The sequence below is a fragment of the Rana temporaria genome, chromosome 2 (assembly GCF_905171775.1).
Source record: "Rana temporaria chromosome 2, aRanTem1.1, whole genome shotgun sequence".
Taxonomy (NCBI): Eukaryota; Metazoa; Chordata; class Amphibia; order Anura; family Ranidae; genus Rana; species Rana temporaria.
In genome coordinates, this window is record NC_053490.1 from 504,811,931 (window position 1) to 504,838,365 (window position 26,435).

A 26,435-nucleotide genomic window follows, 5' to 3' on the forward strand; every position below is an offset into this window, starting at 1 on the left:
GAAAAACCAAGGCGCAAAATAACTGCCCATGAACTGAGAAAAGTCAAGCGTGCAGCTGCCAAGATGCCACTTGCCACCAGTTTGGCCATATTTCAGAGCTGCAACATGACTGGAGTGCCCAAAAGCACAAGGTGTGCAATACTCAGAGACATGGCCAAGGTAAGAAAGGCTGAAAGACGACCACCACTGAACAAGACACACAAGCTGAAACGTCAAGACTGGGCCAAGAAATATCTCAAGACTGATTTTTCTAAGGTTTTATGGACTGCTGAAATGAGAGTGAGTCTTGATGGGCCAGATGGATGGGCCAGTGGCTGGATTGGTAAAGGGCAGAGAGCTCCAGTCCGACTCAGACGCCAGCAAGGTGGAGGTGGAGTACTGGTTTGGGCTGGTATCAAAGATGAGCTTGTGGGGCCTTTTCGGGTTGAGGATGGAGCCAAGCTCAACTCCCAGTCCTACTGCCACTTTCTGGAAGACACCTTCTTCAAGCAGTGGTACAGGAAGAAGTCTGCATCCTTCAAGAAAAACATGATTTTCATGCAGGACAATGCTCCATCACACGCGTCCAAATACTCCACAGCGTGGCTGGCAAGAAAGGGTATAAAAGAAGAAAAACTAATGACATGGCCTCCTTGTTCACCTGATCTGAACCCCATTGAGAACCTGTGGTCCATCATCAAATGTGGGATTTACAAGGAGGGAAAACAGTACACCTCTCTGAACAGTGTCTGGGAGGCTGCGGTTGCTGCTGCACGCAATGTTGATGGTGAACAGATCAAAACACTGACAGAATCCATGGATGGCAGGCTTTTGAGTGTCCTTGCAAAGAAAGGTGGCTATATTGGTCACTGATTTGTTTTTGTTTTGTTTTTGAATGTCAGAAATGTATATGTGTGAATGTTGAGATGTTATATTGGTTTCACTGGTAAAAATAAATAATTGAAATGGGTATATATTTGTTTTTTGTTAAGTTGCCTAATAATTATGCACAGTAATAGTCACCTGCACACACAGATATGCCCCTAAAATAGCTAAAACTAAAAACAAACTAAAAACTACTTCCAAAAATATTCAGCTTTGATATTAATGAGTTTTTTGGGTTCATTGAGAACATGGTTGTTGTTCAATAATAAAATTAATCCTCAAAAATACAACTTGCCTAATAACTCTGCACTCCCTGTATAACGGTATGTATGGCAAAAAAAAAAAGATCAGCGTACAGTCAATGTCAGAATGGAGCTTAATGTAATGTTAGAATTTTTTTTTAGGGTGAACCCCCGCTTTAAATACTTTTTTTTTTAGCTATACACAAATGTTTTGTCTTTTATTTTAAACTGAATGAGTTGTTTTACAAGGTGATGGTTCACATACACTTTAACTGATGAACAGTGTACCTGGCACAAAGAGATGTCTACATAAATAAAAAGCACCAAGATGGGTAGGCTGCCATTGCCGACATCTCATCCAGAAAATTCTAGCCGCCACGCTAATCCAACTTTCTGAGTTGCTGACCAGGAAGAAGAGAAGGAGCTCGGACTTCACGCTTTCCTAAATAGCTGCATACTTTAAAGGTATTGAACTTAAAAACAGCCAGCTAGAATACTTAGATGAAAGTCAATAAAGACAACCCATCAAAATGTAACTCTGGACAGGTTTCCATTGGCGAAACACAGAGAGGTGTTAAAGAAGAACTCTAGCTGTGGCCAAAAAAATATATAAAAATTGTATGACGATGCTGTAAATAAGTGCAAATATATCATAGTAAAACTTTTGCTGGCAAAAACCCGAGTCCTCAATATGAAAATTAGCTACCCAGGCAAATCCAACAATAGTTATGAATTCCAATCCCTGTTTCTCTCTATGCCATGGTGTTCCTATTAGTGCTGTAGCTGTAGTTCTGGGTATTTCCACTAGGGGAAAATTAATGGGGGCGGGTGGTTTTTGCAGCCCCTCGGACCAGTATCAGGGAAGGTGAAGCCCCCAGATAGCATCCATGGCAATGCACTTCTTATATATGTTCACTTTTGGTTTGTTCGATATACCATGAAAAGGTATATATAGGTTTGATAAGTGCAAACATACCTATTGAACCTGCCATCTTGTTAGCTGATAATGTCCTGTTTTCCTGCATCTGCTGCATATTGGCAAATTAGCTAGACACCGACGAGGCAGTGCAGCTATCCCTTTTGTACTGGGCCTGGGCCCCATCAGTTCAAAAGGGGGGCCTGGGCAGGAGGGCCAGCTGTACTGTCTTATTGCAGACACTGTTCTGCTACTGCCTCCCCCTCTAGCGCTGCCAGCTTCTCATGCAGCGGGATGGTTTCTTGTACATCTGCCCCTTCCATCTGCTGCCTGGGTCTCCCTTTGTGCCCCTTTACCCCGCAGCACCGCCGGCTTCCCTATTCTCCCATCAGCAGCTGCTGTAGGCACATAGGGGAGATGTTTCAGGATGTAGAGCGAGGAAGGGGCCGGTAAATATGTAATTTACTGGCCCCCTTTCCTCAATGAACACAGTGAGTGATCAATACCAATCACTCCTGTGTCCATTCATAACTGAAGCATAGTAATCGGTTACTATGCTACAGTTTGTAAATGAGCAAGAAGCCTCAAAGCGCTTCCTATTCATTTATCTGTGCAGCTGAGGCTGTAGCGAAAGGGACTGATAAATTATGTCCTCAGTCACTTTCAGCTGGGGGGCCTGCCAGTTAGGCTGTATGGGCCCCGTGATTTCTACCAGCAGCCCTGGCTATCAGTTATGCTACATTCACATCCAGCGTTTTGGGATCTCAGGCAACACTGCTGCGATTCTGCCTGCGATCCCAAATCGTACTGCAATAGTGGTTAAAATGCACCACGCATGGTCAGGTGCCATTCATTTTCTATGGCACCTAAACACAGTATGGGTTAGCCGTGATAAATCATGTGTCAATTGTGGCAAACCACATCACGCAAAGCTTGTTGACCAAAAGAAGCTCCTGCTTCACGCAATGTGGTTTGCCACTAATTTATTGGGGCGACAATCGCAGCAAAACCGCGCTGCATTTAGGCGTCATTGAAAATGAATGCAACTCGAACATGCATAGTGCATTTTGCCCTTATTGCAGTGCGATTTGGGATTGTGGGAAGAATCGCAGCGATTCTGCCCGAGATCCCAAAACACCAGATGTGAACAGGGGCCTTATATTGTTCCGAGGACTACAGAACCACACCCATCTATGTTATGTACAAGAGAACATGGGATTCCCAGTACTCCTGCCCTGTTTCTGTTCTCCAGATACGGTAATAAGAATTCTGGGCTAGATTCACAAAAGAGATACGACGGCGTATCTCCTGATACGCCGTCGTATCTCTGTTTCTATCTATGCGACCGATTCATAGAATCAGTTACACATAGATATCCCTAAGATCCGACAGGTGTAATTGTTTTACACTGTCGGATCTTAGGATGCAGTACCGCGGCCGCCACTGGGGGGAGTTTGCGTCGTAAACCAGCGTCGGGTATGCAAATTAGGAGTTACGGCGATTCACGACGGATTTTCGCGTTCGCTACGTCGCCGCTAGTCTAGTTTCCCGTCGCAAAGTTAGTCGTTATTTGACCTGCCTTAACTTTACACAGCAATCGTATTGCTGTATAAAGTATGGCCGTCGTTCCCGCGTCGAAATTTAAAAATGAACGTCGTTTGCGTAAGCCGTCCGGGAATACGGAATTACGCTACCCGCGTCGCCGTTCGAAAAAATTACGTCACTGCGCGCAAAGCACGACGGGAATTGCGAAACGGAGCATGCGCAGTAGGTCCGGCGTGGGAGCGCGCCTAATTTAAATGGCACACGCCTATTTGAATTGGCCCGCCTTGCGCCGGACGTATTTACGATACACCGCCGCAAGTTTCCAGGTAAGTGCTTTGTGGATCGGGCACTAAAACTGGAAACTTGCGGCGGTGTTATCGTAAACGGGTTACGTTACAGGGCCGCAAATGTATGTGAATCTGGCCCTCTGATCCTAGAACAGGGAGTGTGTTACTCGCAAGAGCGCCAGGTGAAAATATAGGGGGGGGGGGGAAGCTTGGGGGGGTCGGAAACAGCCAGCACCTCTAAGGACTGATAAAGTGGAGTATATTTGGATTGAGATACACTTTATATTTACAAGCAGAAAAATACTGACCGGCCCTTCCCAAGCAGCCATCACTGTAGCTGTCTCCTCGTACCTGTGCATTAGACACGGCGTTGATCCTGCGGAGGACAGACAATGACAAACATGATATTCAAGTTATAGACAACAAAGCATACATGGCTGTTGCCTTGGGCATCAACATATGTCTTCTATGAATCAGACAGTAACATCTGCAGTAACCAAAACAGAACAAAAATAAAAGAGATGTTCAAATGAAGGATGCGATCTGAATTTTTATCTAGCTGGTGGCTTTGGGCAACTTCGGAGATAGTTAACCACTTAAGGACCGGAAGGATTTGCCCCCTTACCGACCAGGCAATTTTCTGCGCTATGGCACTGCGTCACTTTAACCGAGATTTGCACGGTCATGTGATGCTGTACATAAAACAAAATTGACGTTCTTTTTTCCCCACAAATGGAGCTTTCTTTTGGTGGTATTTGATCACCTCTGCGGTTTTATTTTTTGCGCTATAAACAAAAAAAGAGTGACAATTTTGAAAAAAAGTTTTTTTTATATTATTTACTTTTTGATATAATAAATATCCAAAAATAAAATAAAAATGTCTTCATTCATTTAGGCCATTATGTATTCTACATATTTTGGTAAAAAAAATCACAATAAGCGTATATTGATTGGTTTGCACAAAAGTTATAGCATCTACAAAATAGGGGATAGATTTATTGCATTTTTATTATTTATTAGTAATGGGACGGGGGGGGGAGGGGGGAGTAAGCATTTTCCTCCAATGCATCGAGCAGGACTTTTGAAGGATATGAGGTTGTCACTGAGGTGAGCACAGAAAAAATATTTAAAATAAAATGTTATTGTACAAACATCAATAAAGCTTCATAAAACATGTAAATGTGGGAGTAACGTATGGCAGTATACGTGTTCCCAATGTATGGAAAAAGAGAAATCGAGTAGGCCAACGCGTTTCACAGAGCTAGATGTCTGCTTCTTCTGGGAAACTCAATATGCATCTAGACTTTAAATTATGGACAATAGCAGCGCTCGATTGGGACCAGTATAATAAATACTGGTCCCATCGAGCACTGCTATTGTTGTCTATACCTTGTTGTCCACCTTCTTCCAGTGGTTGGCAGCTGCACTGGGTCCCAGTCATTTTTATGACATGAATATGTTTCTCAATGACTGCCAGTTTTAGCGCTAAAAAGGACTCTTGTTTTTTTTGTAGACTTTAAGTTAGATTTAAAAAAATATACCGTATTTATCGGCGTATACCGCGCACCTTTTTCCCCTTAAAATCAGGGGGAAATCGTGGGTGCACGATATACGCCGATCCTCCTCAGAGACAGCCGATCCTTGCTGTCTCTGAGTGCCACCGACAAAGACCGAGCCGAGCCGAGTGTACTACGCACTCGGCTAGGCTCGGCCATGCTCGGCTCCGCCCACAGCCACACGAGAGGAGCTGAGAGAAGCCTAGAGGAGCCGAACACACAGTAAATCTGGCTCTGCACAGCTCGACCGAGGCGCCAATTTCAAAGCTGCAACCCCCGGCAGACGGACGTGACGGACAACGACAAGGCTGGACGGACCGGCAGAAGGACGCGACGGACACCGACAAGGCTGGACGGACCCCGCGCAAGGTCGCAGACGGACACCGGACAAGACAGCAGACGGACACCAACAAGGCTGGACGGACTCCACGCAAGGCCGCAGACGTACGCCGGACAAGGCCGGCGATGGACGCCGGGCAAGACAGCAGACGGACACCAACAAGGCTGGACGGACCCCGCGCAAGGCGCAGACGGACGCCGGACAAGGCTGAGCATCCAAAAAGTAAGTTTTTTCCAAAACTTCCCTTCTCAGCTTGGGGTGCGCGTTATACGCCGGCGTGCAGTATACCCCGATAAATACGGTAATTACAATCACCGCAATCCACATATAGTTTTGTCATTTTTCAATAACAAATAACATTTATAAATCATTAAAAAAAAATATGTTTCATAAATGTTGTGCTCACCAATGTCAACAAATTTTTGGCTATGCATAACCAAATTGTTGACATTGGTGAGCAATATATTTTTGGTTGTAAATTTTATTGTAAAATGACAAAACTCAACAGTATGTGGATTGAAGCGATTGTAATTATATTTTCTTAAATCTAATTTAAAGTCTAGATGCATATTAAGTTTCCCTAAAGAAGCGGAGATCTAGCTCCGCAAAATGTGTTGGCCTACTGACTCTATGCCCAAGAATTTTCCATACATTGGGAACAAGTATACTGGCTACGTGCCATACGTTACTCCCACATCTACATGTTTTATGAGGTTTTTATAGATGTTTGTACAATAAAATTGTATTTTAAATGATACTTATCTCAGCAACAACCTCATATGCTTAAAAGACCTAGGCCCAGATTCTCAAAGGACTTACGACGGCGCAGCGCCATGTACGCCGTCGTAAGTCCTAATCTGCCCCGTCGTATCTATGCGACTGATTCTTAGAATCAGTTACGCATAGATATCCATTAGAAGTCTCTTACGCCGTCGGATCTAAACTGCAATTTTTTTTTGCCCGCTAGGTGCCGCTTCCGTCGATTTCCTTGTTGAGTATGCAAATTAGCTAGAAACAAGAATTCCCCAACGTACGCGCGGCCGACGCAGTAAATTTACGACGTTTACGTTAGGCTTTTCCCGGCGTAAAGTTGCCCCTGCTATATGAGGCGCAGCCAATGTTAAGTATGGCCGTCGTTCCTGCGTCAAAATTTTAAAAAGTTACGTCATTTGCGTAAGTCGTCCGTGAATGGGGCTGGACGTCATTTACGTTCACGTCGAAACCAATGACGTCCTTGCGACGTCATTTGGAGCAATGCACACTGGGATATTTTAGGGACGGCGCATGCGCAGTTCGTTCAGTGTGGGGACGCGCTTCATTTAAATGATACACGCCCCCTACCCGCCGAATTTGAATTCCGCTGGGTCATTTACGCTATGCCGCCGTAACTTACGGAGCAAGTGCTTTGAGAATACAGCACTTGCCCGTGTAAGTTGCGGCGGCGTAGCGTAAATCGGATACGTTACGCCGCCGCAGAGATACGCCCATTGTACAAGAATCTGGGCCCTACTCTATGCATGGGAGGAAAACGCTTTCTCCCCCCCATCTCTCTGTACAATCCCTTAGTGGTAGTAATCTTTGATGCGGCGGGGGGAGGGGAAGGAATGCTGCGCATAAACTAAAAGAAGAGGCATCAGCACAAGGTACACATCCTACTAAGTTATGTCCCTTGTGCTGATTTTTCTGTTTTATTTACGCTGCACTTAATGCGCAACTGAAAAGGTAATTTTTTATATTTTTTTGCCAATAGGCATGCTCTTTATTGCAGAAGAGATATGCAACGTCTCTTGCACAATAAAATACACTTATATACAGGTAAGCTCAGAAAACACGCTAAAGTCACTTGTGCCTAATAAAAACAAGTACAGTTCAGCAGCAACTTAACCCGTGTGGTATAAACACAGTCAATAGAAATGTAAATAAAAAGCCACGCTTAATACAAATGGTTATATAAATGACAGTTGTCATGTGGAATCAAAGGGGTTAATCCTCCACATTGTGTAAAAAGGCCGTTTGATCCGGTCTTCTCTGACACTCCCTTGTTCCACTGTCCACAATCCATCTCCTGATAAGACAGAGCCTTTGGAGTTAATCTGCACATGCTCAGTTTGGTGTGGATTGCTAGAGAGTTTTTTCCTTTTCTTGGGAAAGTGCAAGTGCATGTAATCAGCACAGGGCCAATCAGCACTGTCCAAACAGAGGGTAAGGGGTCCTGCAGCCTCATAGGACAGTTAGAGAAGAATAAAAACTCCTCCTACAAGCTTTAACCAGACACTGATGGAAGTCACAAGTCTGCTATATACTGCTAATGAGAAAAAGTATTTATCTGTTTATATTTACTAAAATAATTGCATTTCCAGGCTCCTGGGTTTAGTAACACTTTAAATTAGGGGTCTCAAACTGGTGGCCCTCCATTTTCCAAGTCCCATCATGTCTCTGCCTCTGGGAGTCATGCTTGTAACTGTCAGCCTTGCAATGCCACATGGGACTTGTAGTTATGCAACAGCTGGAGGGACGCCAGTTTGAGACCCCCGTTTTAAAAAGACTCCCTGTATGCATGAGACCTACAGTGACACCTTCCTGGCAGAATCACTCAGATGGGTTTAGACTAAGATTCGAACATGCCTAAATCTACTCTGCATGTCAAAACTGTAACCCAGGGGTCCTCAAACTATGGCCCGCGGGCCATATGCGGCCCGCCGAGGACATTTATCACCGCGTTTTTTTGCCACCGCTGCCAGCCAGTGTTGCCAACCGCTCGTAGATTTACTGGCAGTCCGTAAATTTAAGCCAATTTTTATCATGTCCGCAGCCTCTGTCCACCTCCTGTAGTATGTCCGCAGCCTCTGTCCACCTCCTGTATCATGGCCGCAGCCTCTGTCCACCTCCTGTAGTATGTCCGCAGCCTCTGTCCACCTCCTGTAGTATGTCCGCAGCCTCTGTCCCCCTCCTGTAGTATGTCCGCAGCCTCTGTCCACCTCCTGTAGTATGTCCGCAGCCTCTGTCCACCTCCTGTAGTATGTCCGCAGCCTCTGTCCACCTCCTGTAGTATGTCCGCAGCCTCTGTCCACCTCCTGTAGTATGTCCGCAGCCTCTGTCCACCTCCTGTAGTATGTCCGCAGCCTCTGTCCACCTCCTGTAGTATGTCCGCAGCCTCTGTCCACCTCCTGTAGTATGTCCGCAGCCTCTGTCCACCTCCTGTAGTGTTTTTTTTTTAAACTATAGTCCGGCCCTCTAACGGTCTGAGGGACAGTGAACTGGACCTCTGTTTAAAAAGTCTGAGGACCCTTGCTGTAACCTATGTATGCAAATATAATTGTTGACCATGTATGCATTTTCTTCTCAATAAACACCTTGTTGAATGTAAAAAAAAAAAAGATTCGAACATGCCTGAGCTCATCCCTAGGAACATTCCTTCATACGATCAGACTGTGGAACATCACAAGGGCGCACCTGACCTTGCATAGCTCCATGCTGGGATTCCAGCCTTCATCTGTCCAGTACAGTCAGAAAGAAGAACTGTTGACTGGCTGTTATGGGTTCCTGAGACTTTACCATATGAAATACAGGCCAAATATGGCAAACAGCATTCTGCAGAAAATCAACTTACATAAAAAATGCCACAGTAGAGAATACACCACAGGTGTGAAACGCGTGGTTCAGGACATCCTGTGTAGGGTACACCACCGCTGCATCTATCATAATCCACCAACCTGAAAAAAACTTAAAGAAAATGTACTTAGATAACATCCAAGACCTTTATTATTAAGACTTTTCACTGCTGGAAAGCTTACATAACATACCGGTGTTCAAGTAGAGCAGGTGCAGTAATGATGGAGCTCATCCACACTCCCCATAGAAGGCCCAATCTCAAAGACAGACCGCATTTTCATAAAAACTTTATTCTTCTGATGTGCACACTGAAAGTACCATCTTGTACCGCCTGCCGCTGATGCATTTCGAACAGTCCCAGGCAGTACTTTGAGTACGCACATCCAAAACAATGTTTTATAAAAATGCTGACATCAGTGTGCGGCCAGTCTGTGTCATTAGGACTTTTTTGCAGTCAATCTTTTATTTTTTTGCAAATGTGGCACCAAACACTGCAATTTAACCTCGTGCCGACGGCTGGACATCTAAAGACGTCCTTGGCTTTGTGGGGCTATATCTGAATGATGGGTGACACTCCGGGCATCATTCAGATATTGCCGTTTTCAGCCGGCTATTCCCTATACCATAAGAACGATCATAGCGGCTGTTCCAGCGATTGATCATTCTTAGGCCTCGTACACACGACCGAACATGTCTGCTGAAACTGGTCCGCGGACATGTTCGGTCGTCTGTACGGCCGACCGGACCGGATTCCCGGCCTAGCGGACAGGTTTCCAGCGGACAAATGTTTCTTAGCATGCTAAGAAACATGTCCGCTGGAAGCCTGTCCGTCGGACATGTTCGGTCGTCTGTACGACTCACCGGACATGTCTGCTCGGCGAAAGCCCTCGCATGCATCGAAGTGATTCGACGCATGCGTGGAAGCATTGACCTTCCAGGGTCGAGCACGTCGCCGTGTCATCGTCGCGACCACGTCACCGCGTTCGCTGTCCGCGGGATTTTGGTCTGATGGTGTGTACACCCATCAGACCAAAATCCGGCAGCGGACATGTCCGATGAAAACGGTCCAGCGGTCCAACGGTCCAGCGGTTCCTGATCACAGGACTACTAGGACAATGGTCACATGATCGCCAGTGCTTCATGTCACCAATTCCAATGATGGAGCACTATCCTTTCCACTGATTCCATCCAATCATGGGGCACTATTCTTCCCACCGATTCCAATGATGGGGCACAACTACTCGTTTAAAGGGCCAGTTTGATGCCCTTTAAACTTTAGAGGGGCCGGACTGTGGCCAGTGGGAGAGGAAAATGAGAACAGTGAAAAAAATAATGCCCCATCAATGGTGTCAGTGGGAGGAATAGTTCCTCATCATTGGTGTCAGTGGGAGGAATAGTGCCCCATCATTGTTGTCAGTGGGAGGAATAGTTCCCCATCATTGGTGTCAGTGGGAGGAATAGTTCCCCATCATTGGTGTCAGTGGGAGGAATACTTCCTCATCATTGGTGTCAGTGGGAGGAATACTTCCTCATCATTGGTGTCAGTGGGAGGAATACTTCCTCATCATTGGTGTCAGTGGGAGGAATACTTCCTCATCATTGGTGTCAGTGGGAGGAATACTTCCTCATCATTGGTGTCAGTGGGAGGAATACTTCCTCATCATTGGTGTCAGCGGGAGGAATAGTTCCTCATCATTGGTGTCAGCGGGAGGAATAGTTCCTCATCATTGGTGTCAGTGGGAGGAATACTTCCTCATCATTGGTGTCAGTGGGAGGAATAGTTCCTCATCATTGGTGTCAGTGGGAGGAATAGTTCCTCATCATTGGTGTCAGTGGGAGAAATAATGTCCCAAGGGCCGGATAAGAGCAAGCAAAGGCCCAGATCCGGCCCACGGGCCGCAGTTTGATGACCACTGCTGTAAGTGAACCTACACTAACACCCCCATGTCTTGGGCAAGTGCACAAACCCGGAGACGAGTTCTGTCAATCAAGACCATTTGATTATTTGTCTCCTTGCTAACTCCATTGTTGGACAGCGCGGTAGTAGAGGGGCGCGCTGATGACCACACTAGCTCAACTTGGAGACCCCATAGAAGGAAATGCATGCTGCACTTTGTCCCCAGACAGTCAGAAGAATGTAAAATAAAAATAAAAGCAACACCTCTTAAATGTTAGCCCTGTATACTTGGTCCAAGTCTTTAACCCTCTAGGAAGGGATTCCAGTATCAGGATGGCATCCCTGGAGCCTTGGTTGGACCCTCCCCTTTTCCTAGTACAGTACAAGAACAGAGAGCGCCCCCTTATGTTCAGTAAATGTTCTCAGTGCTGTAAAGAAAATATGATAATAGTATTACTTACTAAAACCCCGGCTACAACAGAGGCTATGGTGTTCCTCTTCTCCCCCCAGTCGATGCATTCGCACTGCGGCCATCGGAAATTATCCAGGAAGCCAGCCATTTTCACCAGAGGATTATCAGTGGCTCTTTCTTCAACTGTGCAAGGAAAACAATTGTCAGCCAAGAGGGATACACCGGAATAAAGCAGAACAAAAACAACCACCACAAGGAGAAGATGAGCACTAGAATTAAAGCGGAGTTCCGGCCACAATTTCACTTTTTAAATATAAATACCCCTGTAATACACAAGCTTAATGTATTCTAGTAAAGTTAGTCTGTAAACTAAGGTCCGTTTTGTTAGGTTGTTACAGCATTTAGACACTTTATAAACTAGAAATTGACTGGGGCCATCTTAAGTGTGGGCATCATGAAGCCAGACTGTATGACTTCCTGGATTTCAGCCTTGCAGATCTCGCACATGCTCAGTGCTGCACAAGCAGTGTCAGATCAGGTTTCAGCACCTGTGCTGTCCAAGTCACATGATTCTTTGAGACTGGGGAGTGCACAGACTCCTGGAAAGTTACACCCACTACATTCCCAGGAGTCTGTGCGGTGTAGGTTAGGAAGCATTAAGCACCTAGGTGCAGGAAGTGGGAAGATTAACTATTCTGCCTAGCAACAACACTTTGAAGGCATCTAAAAAAAAAAAAATCGTAAAGGACTAATGACATTTTTTTAAAACTACTGATGTAATGTTATATTTATGGGTGGAACTCCACTTTAATCATATGAAAGAGTAAAGTGTTATCTGAACACCAGAGTTCTCCATTGATGTACATCAGTGGTCTCCAAACTACGGCCCTTTGCTTGCCTTTACCTGGCTCTTGGACACTATTCCTCCCACTGACACCAATGACGGGCCATTATTCCTCCCACTGACACCAATGACGGGCCATTATTCCTCCCACTGACACCAATGATGGGACACTATTCCTCTCACTGACACCAATGATGGGCCAATTTTCCTCCCACTGACACCAATGATGGGCCAATTTTCCTCCCACTGACACCAATGATGGGCCACTATTCCTCCCACTGACACCAATGGTGGGCCACTATTCCTCCCACTGACACCAATGGTGGGCCACTATTCCTCCCACTAACACCAATGATGGGGCACCATTCATTCTACTAATACCACTGGTGGTGCACCATTCCTCCCACTGACACTAGTGATGGGGCATTACTTTTTTCCACTGCGGCTCAGGCATTTTCTACTCCCACTGGCCACAGTCTGGCCCCTTCAAAGCATGAGGGACAGTAAACTGTCTCTTTATTTAGAAAGTTTGGAGACCCCTGGTGTACATTATATATATATAATGTACAGTTCATACCATTAACCCACATCTGGAGTGCCAGGAGATAGAAGTTTGATGACTTTTCCTAATAAACATTATTCCCATTTTCTGAGCCAAGGTGGCAGAGTGCTACTAAGCTGTGCAATGCAATCATGCTCAACTTCATTTTTGTAATTTTTCACACAGATTATAAAAAAAAAATTAGCAACACGTCAGCAATTTTGTTCTCTAAAGTTACTTAAAACTCCCAAACATTAACATTTTCTGAAAGCAGAGGCCCTGGAAAATAAAATGGTGGTCATTGCAATTTTTTTTATTTTATTTCAAACAATGTTTTTGTAGCCATTTATGAAACACAAATTTTCATGAAAAAATACACTTTCCTTTTCTACTGCACACAAACCCAATATAATACCATTTTTTTTGTAAAATACAAAAAGATACCCCCCCCCGCTTTCTTCATATCTCCCCACCCCTGCCCTATTTCTGACACACCATGCCTCTACCAGTTGCTACTACACTGGTTATTTTTCTATTCTGTATACCTCCTCTGTAGAATGCATATATTGACATGTCTTCATTTTTTTCTCTAAATATATACAGGACATGTTTGCCAGCTTATGTACCCTGGTTGATTGTACAATTATTTGTTGTCTTTATTACTTGTTTGAAAATCTCAATAATATTTTCCTGTTAAAGCGGAAGTTCACCCATTTATGACATTTTTTTTTTTCTCCCATAAGGTTCCTGCTCGTTCGGTCTAGGGGAATCGGCTATTTGTAGTAAAATATGAGCCGTACTTACCCGTTTTCGAGCTGCATCTTCTTCCGTCGCTTCCGGGTATGGGTCTTCGGGAGCGGGCGTTCCTTCTTGATAGGCTTCCGACGGTCGCATCCATCGCGTCACTCGTAGCCGAAAGAAGCCGAACGTCGGTGCGGCTCTATACTGCGCCTGCGCACCGACGTTCGGCTTCTTTCGGAAAATCGTGACGCGATGGATGCGACCGTCGGAAGCCTCTCGGAAGACTGTCAATCAAGAAGGAACGCCCATTCCCGAAGCCCATACCCGGAAGCGACGGAGAGGATGCATCTCGTAAACGGGTAAGTACTGCACATATTTTAAAATAAATAGCCGATTCCCCTAGTAATAACGAGCAGGAATCTAAGGGGGAAAAGTGCCCTCTAAGGGTGAACCCCCGCTTTAAGCAAAGCAAAAAAGAGGAGGGTGCATGGAGTAAATCGATACCAAATATATCAAGATGTGTTGTGTGTGCCTGTGAAGTGTTGACAAACAGAGGCGGCTCTTTAATTAGGCGGTCGCCTAAGGCCTCACACTCACAGGGGCCTCACGGCCACCTATCTTACCCAATGCATTACCCCAGTTTTCAGGGAAAGGGGACCTTTAACGCTGCTGTGCTCAGGCAGCGTTAAGAGCCCTGACTCAGGAGTGGGGCAGCCAGCGTCCCTAACAACCAGTGAATATCAGTGACACCACCCCTTGTGGCGTCAATGACCCAGCATGCCCTCAGTCAATGACGTCACAAGCTGACATCACCGGGTGATGCCCGCCCCATAGTTATTAAAGAGCAGGACCTGGGGGCCACCTTGTTAAAGGGGGCTTCCCGATTCTGATAAGCCCCCTGCCGGCAGACCCCCACAACCACCGGCCAGGGTTGTGGGGAAGAGGAATTATTTTTCATGGGGCCCCATGTTAAGTTTTGCCTAAGGCCTCACAAAGCCTAGAGCCGCCTCTGTTGACAAACTACGGTATCTAACATTTTTCATGGGCGATGCTTTAAAAGGTTATTATTGTAGAGATAACCGTTTATTATGGCCCTAATTATTGCTCTTGTTATGACACTCACAGCAATATCTCACATGTGTGGTGCAATCACAGTTTACATACACATGCTATACCCTACACGCCCATCTGTATTTGGATATTGCATGTATGCAATGGTGCTTTTACATTTTTATTTGCTTCTTTTTTTTTTTTTGTAACATCGTTTTTACATCTAGTTTTCTAAAGTCGGAAGTTTTTTTACCTTTTGTGTGCAAAGTCATCTGTCTTATAGCCATGGGGCTTGGCCATCAGATGATGTCACAAGGGTGGGCTCTCCAGGTGACGTCATTGGATAGCCACGCCCAATGTCTGATATCTGTTATATAGCCATGGGGCGTGCCCATCAAATGATGTCACCTGGAGAGCCCACCCCCTGTGATGTCACAAGGACAGGCTCTCCGGGTGACATCATCGGATAGCCACGCCCCATGGCGATACAACAGATGCCAGACAGCGGACAACAACACAGAGGAGGCACAGTGGCTTTTTAATTAATTTAGTGGATAACCGGAGGCGAGGAAGAAGACATCGGCGGGAGAGAAGGCATCAGGAGTGACGGTGGCAAGAGGTGACAGCGGCAGGAGAAGAAGACGTCGGCGGCAGGAGCTACGACAGTGGGAGAAGACGGCGGCGGGAGAACAGGACAGCACTGGGAGAAGACAGAGCCATTGATAAAAGGAATTGTCAAAAACCGGCTCGGTTTATTTATTTATTTTACATTTCACCAAAAGAAAGCTCTATCTGTCTCAAACAAAATGATATAAAAAACTACTTTGGGTTCAGTGCTGCAATCACATCACTGAAAACTGACACATGACCTGGAAACTAAGAGGTAATACAGGCTGGTACTCAAGTGGTTAAAGAGAACCTGTCACCCCCCCCCAAAATAAACACAACACATTGGGGACTTTTTGATTGCCGGTGATCTGCCGATATGGTTCCGGCTAACGTGAAAGTTCCTGCGCAGGCGCAATCTGATCTGCCGATATGGTTCCGGCTAACGAGAAAGTTCCTTTAAGGACTGCACAGGCGCAAACTTGCCGACAGAAATCTCCGAACCTCGGCCGGCATCCAGGGCGACGTGGATTTTGAGGACAGTGGCCAGTCGGCCTCACGTCCTCGCTCCGCTCGCTCGGCCTCCTGGCTCTTTTTTTTAACATCCTCCAATCCACGGGATGTTAAAAAATGAGCCTATATGCCGGGCGAGGTTTGGAGATTTCCGTCGGCAAGTTTGCGCCTGCGTAGTCCTTAAAAGGAACTTTCTCCTTACCTGGAACCATATCGGCAGATCAGATTGCGCCTGCGCAGGAACTTTCACGTTAGGGGAACCTTAAAGGACAAGTCACCGGCTTTAAAAAATAAATAAAAAAAAGTTACCAAGCTCGTTTGAACCAATTTAATTCAGGATGTTTTTATATGTTTGACGATATGCAGTGAATATGTAAAAACAAAGTCTATTATTACAACCTCAACCTGGAAATGAAAATAATTATTGTCTGCATTTCCTCTATTTGTTAGCCCATTTCCTAAAATCTCATAGAAAGAAGAACTGAAGTGTGAAAAAATAAAACTGCTAGGCGGAAGCGTAGATTGGCAGAAGAGACATGCAAACTTCTCTCTCTCCTCTGCCTGTGGACAATGCGCTGTGCAGTATACATCTCATTATATATATATATATATATATATATATATATATATATATATATATATATATATACACATACACACAAACATTTTTTTTTATATATTTATGTATTATATTTCACTTTTTAATTATCATGAATTTAAATTAATAGGAATTTATTGTCGGCCATTATCGGCACCTTTAGCTCAAGTAAAATGCATCCCTTTAAAAATTCTTTGTATGTCTTCACACTGCACCACACATGTGAAGTATCGCCACAAACAGAGTGAGAGCAATAATTCTAGCCCTAGACCTGCTCTGTAACTCTAACCAGGTAGCCTGTAAAGACATTTAAAAGCGTGGTCTATGGGGATTTTTAAATAGCGTAGTTTGTCGCCATTCCACGAGCGTGCGCAATTTTAAAACGTGACATGTTAGGTATCTATATACTCTGCGTAGCATCTTTCACATTATACAAAAAACTGGTGTAAATATTGTTTTGTTTGTTTTTTAATTCAAGTGTATTTTTTCCCAAAACATGGTTTGCAAAACCGCTGTGCAAATAAGATAAAAAAAAATTAACGATTGCCATTTTGTTCCCTAGGGTCTCTGCTATGAAAAAAAAAAAAAAAGTATAATGTTTGGGGGGCTATAAGTAACTTGCTAGCAAAAAATACAGATTTAGTTCACACCATGCAGTCAGTTTCTTCACCGGAAATACCGGTGTACATGTAAAAGCCCCAAACCGGGGAAATGCGTGGGATTTTTAGGGGGTGCTTATATATACGGTTACAAAGAAAAGAGAAATTTTATAAAAAAATATATGTATTCTATTCATGTGAATACATGGCACAAAAGAAGATACCGTATATACTTGAGTATAAGCCGAGTTTTTCAGCACATTTTTTGGTGCTGAAAATGCCCCCCTCGGCTTATACTTGAGTCACCTTTTTGCGCCTGACTTCCAGACTTTGGGGACCCATTACTGGCCGGCCGTAGGTCCCCTGGACCCCAAGCTTGGCACACATGTAGGCCCACTCTTCCCCTACAAGTGTGCAAAGTTTGTTGTCCAGGGGACCTACAGCCGGGGAGCACCCCTTCCATAGACTCCCATGTTAAACTGTAATTTCTCCAGTGACTTTGGGGACCCGGTACTGGCTGGCCCTAGGTCCCCTGGATCCAGAACTTGGCACACATGTAGCTCCAGTTCTCCTCTACAAGTGTGCAAAGTTTGCTGTCTGGGGGACCGACAGCCGAGGAGCACCGATTTTTCAAAGCCGGGCACCCCTTCTATATACTCCCATGTTAAGAAGATACGCAAGTCTAGTCATGGACACAGTAATGCCGCATACACACCATCACTTTATGTGATGAAAAAAAACGACACTTTCTGTGAAGTCAAAAATGACGTTTTTGAAACTTCAATTTTCAAAGACGAAGTTGCCTACACACCATCGTTTTCTCACAATGATCTTGCAAAGTGAGGTTACGTTCCACCACGTTTTACCATTGAAGCTTGCTTCATAAGTAGCTTCTGGGCATGCGTGGATGAAAAAACGTCTTAGAAAACGACGTTTTTTGCTACACACGGTCAATTTCTGTGAAGTAAAAAGTGCACTTTTGAAAAACGACACATAAAATTGAAGCATGCTTCAATTTTTTTTGGTCGTTTTTTACAAGACATAAAACGACGTTTTCCCCCACACACAGTCAATTAAAGTGACGTTTTTAAAAACGTCATTTTTTTTCATCACATAAAGTGATGGTGTGTACGCGGCATAAGGCATGGGCACAGTGAGGCACAGTGAGGCATGGACACAGTGAGGCACGGGCACAGTGAGGCATGGGCACAGTGAGAAATGGGCACAGTGAGGCATGCAGATGGAGACCCTAGGCTTTTACTCGAGTCAATACGTTTTCCCAGTTTTTTGTGGTAAAATTAGGTGCCTCGGCTTATACTCGAGTATATACGGTATATGAAAAACGATACAACGCAGTGCACTCTTTCATAAAAAGTCACAAACTTGCAGTCCTACGTGTTTCGCCTAGCTTAGGCTTCTTCAGGGACGTGCAAGGACTTTAATTCATCTAAAAATAGATATAAATAATTTATACTGTAGATACATATAGCTAGATTCAAGTACATGGCCGCAACTTTGCGGCGGCGTAGCTTAAGGCATTTAAGCTACGCCACCGTAAGTTAGCGAGGCAAGTACATGATTCACAATGTACTTGCCTGCTAAGTTACGGCGGCGTAGCCTAAAGCGGGCGGGCGTAAGGGTGCCTAATTCAAATGTGTGTAAGGGGGCATGTTTTATGTCAATGGGGCTTGACCTTACGTTTTTGATGTTTTTTTTTAACTGCGCATATGCCGGGCGCCTACATTTCCCAGTGTGCATTGCGGCTAAGTACGCCGCACGGGCCTATTGATTTTGACGTGGACGTAAACAACGTAAATCCCGATTTAATGGACGACTTACGCAAACAACGTAAAAATTTCGAATTTCGACGCGGGAACGGCGGCCATACTTAACATTACTATTCCAACTAGTGCCTAGCTCAAACTTTAGGCGGCCTATCTCTAACGTAAACAGCGTAAAAGTACTGCGTCGGCCGGGCGTACGATCGTGAATTGGCGTATCTACTCATTTACATATTCTACGCCGACCGCAATGGAAGCGCCACCTAGCGGCCATCCGAAATATTGCAATCTAAGATAGGACGGCGCAAGCCGTCATATCTTAGATATGTTTAAAGCGGTTCTCCACCCTAAAGTGGAGTCCCGCTGATCGGAACCCTCCCCCCCTCCGGTGTCACATTTGACACCTTTCAGGGGGGTGCACATACCTGTCTAAAGACAGGTATTTGCACCCACTTCCGGCCACACGCCACGGGCAAAAGACGGGTTTTTCTGCCTTCCCGTCTGTCGCCCGTTGTGTGCTGGGAACACTCGGCTCCCAGCACACAGCGTGTGAGCCAATCGGTGGGCGTAGCGCGACTCGCGCATGCGCCGTAGGGAACCAGGCAGTGAAGCCGCAGCGCTTCACTTCCTGGTTCCCTCAGCGTGGATGGCGGGGGGAGCAGCAGAGAGACGAGCGATCGCTCGTGCTCTGCTGCGATCAGCGCTGGACTCCAGGACAGGTAAGTGTCCTAATATTAAAAGTCAGCAGCTGCAGTATTTGTAGCTGCTGGCTTTTAATATTTTTTCCCCATGGCACATCCGCTTTAAGTGTATCTCTGTTTGAGAATACACTTAAACATAAGTCGGCGTAGATTCTGAGTTAGGCCGGCTTATCTACTGATAAGCCGGCCTAACTCTTTGTGAATCTACCTAATTGTTTTGAAGCAGTTACATAAACAAGCATACAGAAATAAATATATCAAACATTTATTAAAACTGTGTAAACTAATACCTCTAAGTTTAGAATTATTAGTTTATACAGTTTTAATAAATGTTTGATATATTTATTTATATCTATTTTTAGATGAATTAAAGTCCTTACACGTCCCTGAAGAAGGCGAAACATGTAGGTCTGCAAGTTTGTGACTTTTTATGAAAGAGTGCACTGCGTTGTATCTTTTTTCATATATCTTCTTTTATGCCATGTATTCACATGAATAAAATACCAATATTTTTATAAAATGTCTCTTTTCTTTGTAACAGGATATATAAGCACCCCCTAAAAATCCCACGCATTTCCCCCGGTTTGGGGCTTTCACATATTTTTCCTTCAGGGATGTAGGTGCTGACCCCCAAAATAAATCTTTTTAATAGTGCTTGCTCTATATACAATCTCTCTACATGGAAAACACGGTGCATGCATTTTTAGCGCAGAAAAGCAGCGCACGGAACTGCGTCTGGTGTGAACTGGCCCTTAAACTAGAAAAGCGCCAGAAAAAAAAGCCTGTGGTTAAAAAAAAAAAAAAACTGGTGAGTTATTCTTCAGGCACTTCCTGTTCTAAGGTGACAACCTTCTCCCAAACTGTACTTCTGAGTTGTCACCCTGCCCTCCAGGTGAAGACTACGAGCCCTGACGTGTCGTGTCACGCGCGGTTCATTGTTGTCACTGCCAGGAAGCCAAGCCAGCAATGATGTGGGAAGGAAGTGGCTGAAATAAGCTGGAGGAGATCAGCAGTGAAATTATAAAGGATAAACCAGCATTTCATTGTAGAGAAGTCTTCTGATTAGAACACACAGAGCTGCCATATACAGTATATATGTAGTCACTGCCATTCAGAGATACAATGTTATTGTTTGGAATGGAAGGAAGTGAGGAATACATCAATCACAGCATGAGCCATCCCACCCCCATACTCTGCACTGCACCCAGCCAGGCATGCTGACACTTCTAGTCCCCCCTGCAGGTCACATGACCCTGTCCTGGGAATACACAGGACATGGGGGTATCCGTGTGCCCAGCAACACTCAGGCCACGCCCAGCACTGAACGAGTCCCTCACTTACCCTCTGCAGTTCTCTCTGGCAGAATTTCTCCAATACAATCCTATACGTCACGGCGTCCGGGGGCGTGTTCCTCTCCCTCCAATCGCCTGCTCCACGCAGCCCAATCAAAAACAAGGGGGCGGTCTGGCTGCAGACCGGAGCTCCACTTTTGACAGGAAACATGTGGCCTCCACTTTTTTTTTTTTAATGAACTTTAATGTAACAAACACTTAATAGACATTAGACACAACTCGAGGAAGCGAAGACATGGAGCTCCGATTTTGACAGGAAATAAGTGACTTTCCACTTCACCCTTTTCTTTATTTTTTTATGAACTTTAACCACTTCAGCCCTGGAAGAATGTGCCCCAATTTAAGATTTCAAAGTTAAAATATTTTTTTTGCCGGAAAATTACTTAGAACCCCCAAACAATAATGTTTGGGGGTTCTAAGTAATTTTCTAGCAAAAAAATAATGATTTTTTTACTTGTAAGCAACAAAATGTCAGAAAAGGTTTGGTCTTTAAACGGTTGAACATCCTTTATCTACATGCCAGAGTTCTTTCCTTTGATAAAACAATGAAGAGATACTGGGCCAGATTCAGAAAGGAGATAAGCCGCCGTGATTTCAAATGTGCGCCGTCCCATCTTTACGCTGATCCAGAAAGCTAGATACGCCTGAAAACATGGTTTCAGCCGTCCGACGTAACTTGCCTACGCCGGCGTATCGTGGGCGCATAGTTACGCTGGACGCATTCGGCATTCCCATTAAAAAATATGCAAATGAGTAAGATACGCCGATTTCCAAACGTAGTTTCGCCCGGCGTATCAATATACGTCGTTTACGTAAGACGTCTGACCGGCGTAAAGTTACCCCTGCTATATGAGGCGCAGCCAATGTTAAGTATGGACGTCGGAACAGCGTTGAATTTTACACGTTTTACGTCGTTTGCGTAAGTCGTCCGTGAATGGGGCTGGGCGTAGGTTACGTTCACGTCGACTAAGCATTGAGCGGGCGTAATTTACGGAGAAAATTCGACGCGATACTGAGCATGCCCCGTTCGCAAAGCGCGTCATTTACGTGGGGTCACGATTCATCTACATACAACACGCCCACTACCAGCCTAGTTTGAATTAGGCGGGCTTACGCCGGCCCATTTACACTACGCCGCCGTAACTTAAGTTCTTTCTGAATACGGGACCTGCCGCTCTAAGTTACGGCGGCGTAGTGTATCTGAGATACGCTACGCCCGCCTAAAGATAGGCAATTCTTTCTGAATCTGGCCCACTTTGTTTATACTTAGGCCCCTTTCACATGTGCGGACCGTATGTCCGCTTTTTCATCCATCCGTTTGCGGATGAAAAAGGGACATACATTGGTCCCTATGTGATTGCGGGTGTCAGCGGATAAATATCCGCTGACACCCGTAATCACCCGCCTCCACAAAGATCTGATTTTGCAGACGGAAGAAAACCATATTTTTTCTTCTGTCTGTGGATCGGATGAACACGGACCGTAGGGGAGAGCGGAGAAAAGACAGGGCGGTCCCTGCACAGTGTGCGGGGACCGCCCTGTCATCCGACGGCTCAGCGGGGATCTACGGAGCGATCCCCGCTGAGCTTACGGAGGCGGATCATTACTGATCCGCCCCGTGTGAAAGGGCCTTTATTGTGTTGTATTAAAACTTGGCAGCCTGCCTGGATTTTGTTTTTCCAGCTGTGAGAACTCTCTGCACTTGTTAGAAAGATCGTGACACATTTTGAAGATCGTAAGGCCCCTTTCACAAGGGCGGATCAGTAATGAATCTCCACCAGCGCTTTCCGTTGATCCCCGCTGAGCCGGCGGATGACAGGGCGGTCCCCGCACACTGTGCAGGGACCGCCCTTTCTTTTCTCCGCTCTCCCCTATGGGGGGATCGGATGAACACGGACCGTCTGTCTGTGTTGACCCGATCCGATCCGCCAGATGGATGGAAAAGTAGGTTTTTCCTCCGTCACACTTTGGCGGATCGGAGCGGGTCGTATGTCAGCGGGCATGTCATAGAGGAGCACGGAGCGCCCGTTAAGGTCCACCAAAAAAACTGGCAGGCGGACCTAAACGGGCCGCCCGTGTGAAAGAGCCCTAAAGGGAAAAAGATCGCAATTTTGATTCTTACCGATTAATCGTGCAGCTCTAATTAATACCCAACACGTCATACTTCAAAGTTTCGCCCGCTCGTAGAATGGCGATAATCTTTTGAGTTACAGAGGAGGTCTAGGGCTAGAATTATTTCTCTCACTCCAACGATCGTGGCGATACCTCACATGTGTGGTTTAAACACCGTTTTCATATGCGGGCACTACTCACATATGCGTTCGCTTCTGCACGCTAGCTCGTCAGGACGGGGCGCTTTAAATATTTTTTCTTATTTAATTTACTTAATTTTTTTTTATTTTGACACTTTAAAAAAATAAATAAAAATTGGCTCACTTGTATTCCTATTAAAAGGAATGTACACTTCCCTTGTAATAGAAAAATCACGACAGGTCCTCTTAAAGCGGATGTCCGGTAAAAAAATAAAATAAATTAAAAGTCAGCAACTACTAACACTGTAGCTGCTGACTTTTAATAAAGACACTTACCTGTCCTAGTCGCCAGCGATGTCGGCCCCCGCCGAGGCTGATCCCTCGATCCTGGCAGCTCCAGGCGCCGCCATCCACAGTAGGGGAAACAGGCAGTGAAGCCGTGCGGCTTCACTACCCGTTTCCACTGCGGCGCTTTGTGAATGGGGCGGCTGCTTTCTGGGATACACACAGTTCCCAGAATGCAGCGCGCCCCATTCACAAGAAGAAACCGAGTGTCGGAGGAGGAAGAGGATCCACCGCGGAGGATGACTCGGGACTTCCGCATAGCAACAGCTATTTCAGGTAAGTAAAAAAAAAAATTTTCATTTTATTTTTTTTTTAGATTTTTGGAGTAATTTTTTTTTTTCCAGGGTGGAACTCCACTTTAAATATGAGATCTGGGGTCGGGACAGGGCAAGTTGAAGGATGAGGAGGCAGATTTGGGACTTCCGCATAGCAACAGCTATTTCGGGTAAGTAAAAAAAAAATTGTATTTTATTTTTTATTTTTGGAGTACAACATTTTTTTCAGGGTGGAACTCCACTTCAAATATGAGATCTGGGGTCGGGACGGGGCAAGTTTAAAAATGTTAAACTGTATGCCATGCTGGCCCTGGGGCCACAGGTGGGATAGTGGAAAACATGGAGGAGGGGTCAAACGGGAGAGCAACCATTCAGGGGGTCAATGGAACAGCCGTATATTTTCTACATTATGTATCTTAGCAAATGATAGCAAAAGATTGTGTATTTCCAATTATATAGAAGTTTTATTTTAAATGTAAAAATACATTTTAAAGTAATTTTACAGCGGAGCCCCATTTTCATGATGCTACCGATATTATGTCAGGTTATTGCCGTTAAAACATGAGACTAAATGGAATCTACTGATACGCCGGCGTAACTCTACCTGAATATGGCTACTTGTTTCTGGGTTTATTACAGCTTTAGGGCCATTTCACATCAGATGCAGCACCATGCAGTTCCATTTTTTATGCACCAATACAGTCAGTTCCGGTCAGTTTCTGCACTGGGAAACTGACTGCATGGTGTGAACTAGAGCCATTGGAATACATGGAAAACACTCTGGCCCAGATTCTCCTGCTATTATGAGGGGCAACCAATGTTAAGTATGGCCGTCGTTCCCGCGTCGAAATTTAAAAAAATTACGTTGTTTGCGTAAGATGTCCGTGAATGGCGCTGGACGCCATTTACGTTAACGTCCAAGCAAATGACGCCGGGGCGACGTCATTTAGCGCAATGCACGTCGGGTAATTTACCAGACGGAGCATGCGCAGTACGCTCGGCGCGGGAGAGCGCTTAATTTAAATGGTGCCCGCCCCATTTGAATTGGGCGGGCTTGCTGCCGAGCGCTTTTACGATACACCGCCGCAAGTTTACAGGTAAGTGTTCTGAGAATCAGGCACTAAACCTGTAAACCTGCGGCGGTGTAACGGCGCTGCCCAGGAGCAACGTAATTGTATGAGAATCTGGGCCTGTGTATGCATTTTTAGTGCAGAAGAAATGCTCACAGAACTGAACGGAACTGTGTCTGGTATGAACTGGCCCTTAAAAGGGATTGTAAAGTCTTGTTTTTTTTCCTATAAAAATAATAAACATGTTATACTTACCTGCTCTGTTGCAGTGGATTTGCACAGAGCAGCCAAGATCTTCCTCTTCTCGGGTCCCTCTTCTGTGATCCTGGCCCCTCCCGTCTGTTCAATGCCCCCACAGCAAGCAACTTGCTATGGGGGCACCCATGCTGAGTCACTGCTCCCTGTGTTCATTCAGACATGGAGCCCCGTACCTTACCTGGTGCATTTTCGAATCCTCAGCGATTTCGCGCCGTAAGTTACGGCGGCGTAGTGTATTTCTGGCGGCGGATTTCAAATTGGGCGGGTTGGGGGCGGGTTTCATTTAAATGAAGCGCGTCCCCACGCTGAATAAAAATGCGCATGCGTCGTGATTTGCGCGAAATGACGTCGCAACGACGTCATTTTTTGAACTTACACGTGAGTTACGTCCATCCCTATTCACGGACGACTTACGGCAAAAAAAAAAAAAATTTCAATTTCGACGCGGGAACGACGGCCATACTTAACATGGCAATTCTATCTATACGCCGCAAAATACCAGCTTTAACTGTACGCCGGAAAAAGCTGACTACAGACGACGTTAGAAAATGCGACGGCCGTGCGTACGTTCGTTGATCGTCGTAAATCTCTAATTTGCATACCCGACAAGGAAAACGCCACCCAGCGGACGCCGAAGTATTGCATCTTAGATCCGAAGGCGTACGAAGACGTACACCTGTCGGATCTAACCCAGAAGCCGTTGTATCTTGTTTTGAGGATTCAAAACAAAGATACGACGCGGGAATTTTTAAATTACGCGGTGTATCAATAGCCCAGAGAGAGTAAGTGTTAGGGGGCTACTGAAAACAGAAGGGTTTTTATCTTAATACATAAAATGCATAAAGATAAAAAACCTTCTGACTTTACAACTCCTTTAAGTATATGGATTCCTTTAAAAATCACCGGACTCTAAAGGCTAGCACCTTAAATTACCAAAACTGAGGGCTTAAAACTCAAAAGCAACCTGAAGAGATTGTTATGCCGCGTACACACGACCGTTTTTCATGACGTGAAAAAATGCCAATTTTTTTTAATGTCATTAAAAGCGATAGTATGTAGGCTCCAGAGCATTTTTCACGACGTGAAAAAATGGGCATTAAAAATTTAGAACATGCTCTAAATTTTCGCGTCGTTTTTCACGTCGTGAAAAATGATCGTGTGTAGGCTCGAATGATGGGAAAAAAACACGCATGCTCAGAAGCAAGTTATGAGACGGGAGAGCTTGTTCTGGTAAAAGT

General features: G+C 45.2%; 1 protein-coding gene across 2 annotated transcripts in view; it reads right to left on the minus strand.

Moving 5' to 3' along the window:
- Positions 1 to 26,435, minus strand: part of TMEM50B (transmembrane protein 50B) — a 49,521-nt gene that overhangs the window by 18,788 nt on the left and 4,298 nt on the right. Inside the window, exons 1-4 of one of the 2 annotated variants that reach the window (XM_040338903.1) lie at positions 20,987 to 21,055; positions 11,721 to 11,854; positions 9,361 to 9,473; positions 4,163 to 4,230 (exon numbers count right to left, since the gene is read on the minus strand). In XM_040338903.1, coding sequence (XP_040194837.1) covers positions 4,163 to 4,230; positions 9,361 to 9,473; positions 11,721 to 11,819 — 280 coding nt within the window. In that variant the 5' untranslated portion in view covers positions 11,820 to 11,854; positions 20,987 to 21,055. Of the gene's footprint in view, positions 1 to 4,162; positions 4,231 to 9,360; positions 9,474 to 11,720; positions 11,855 to 20,986; positions 21,056 to 26,435 lie in introns of those variants that run through there. The other variant, XM_040338904.1, reaches the window with a different exon arrangement.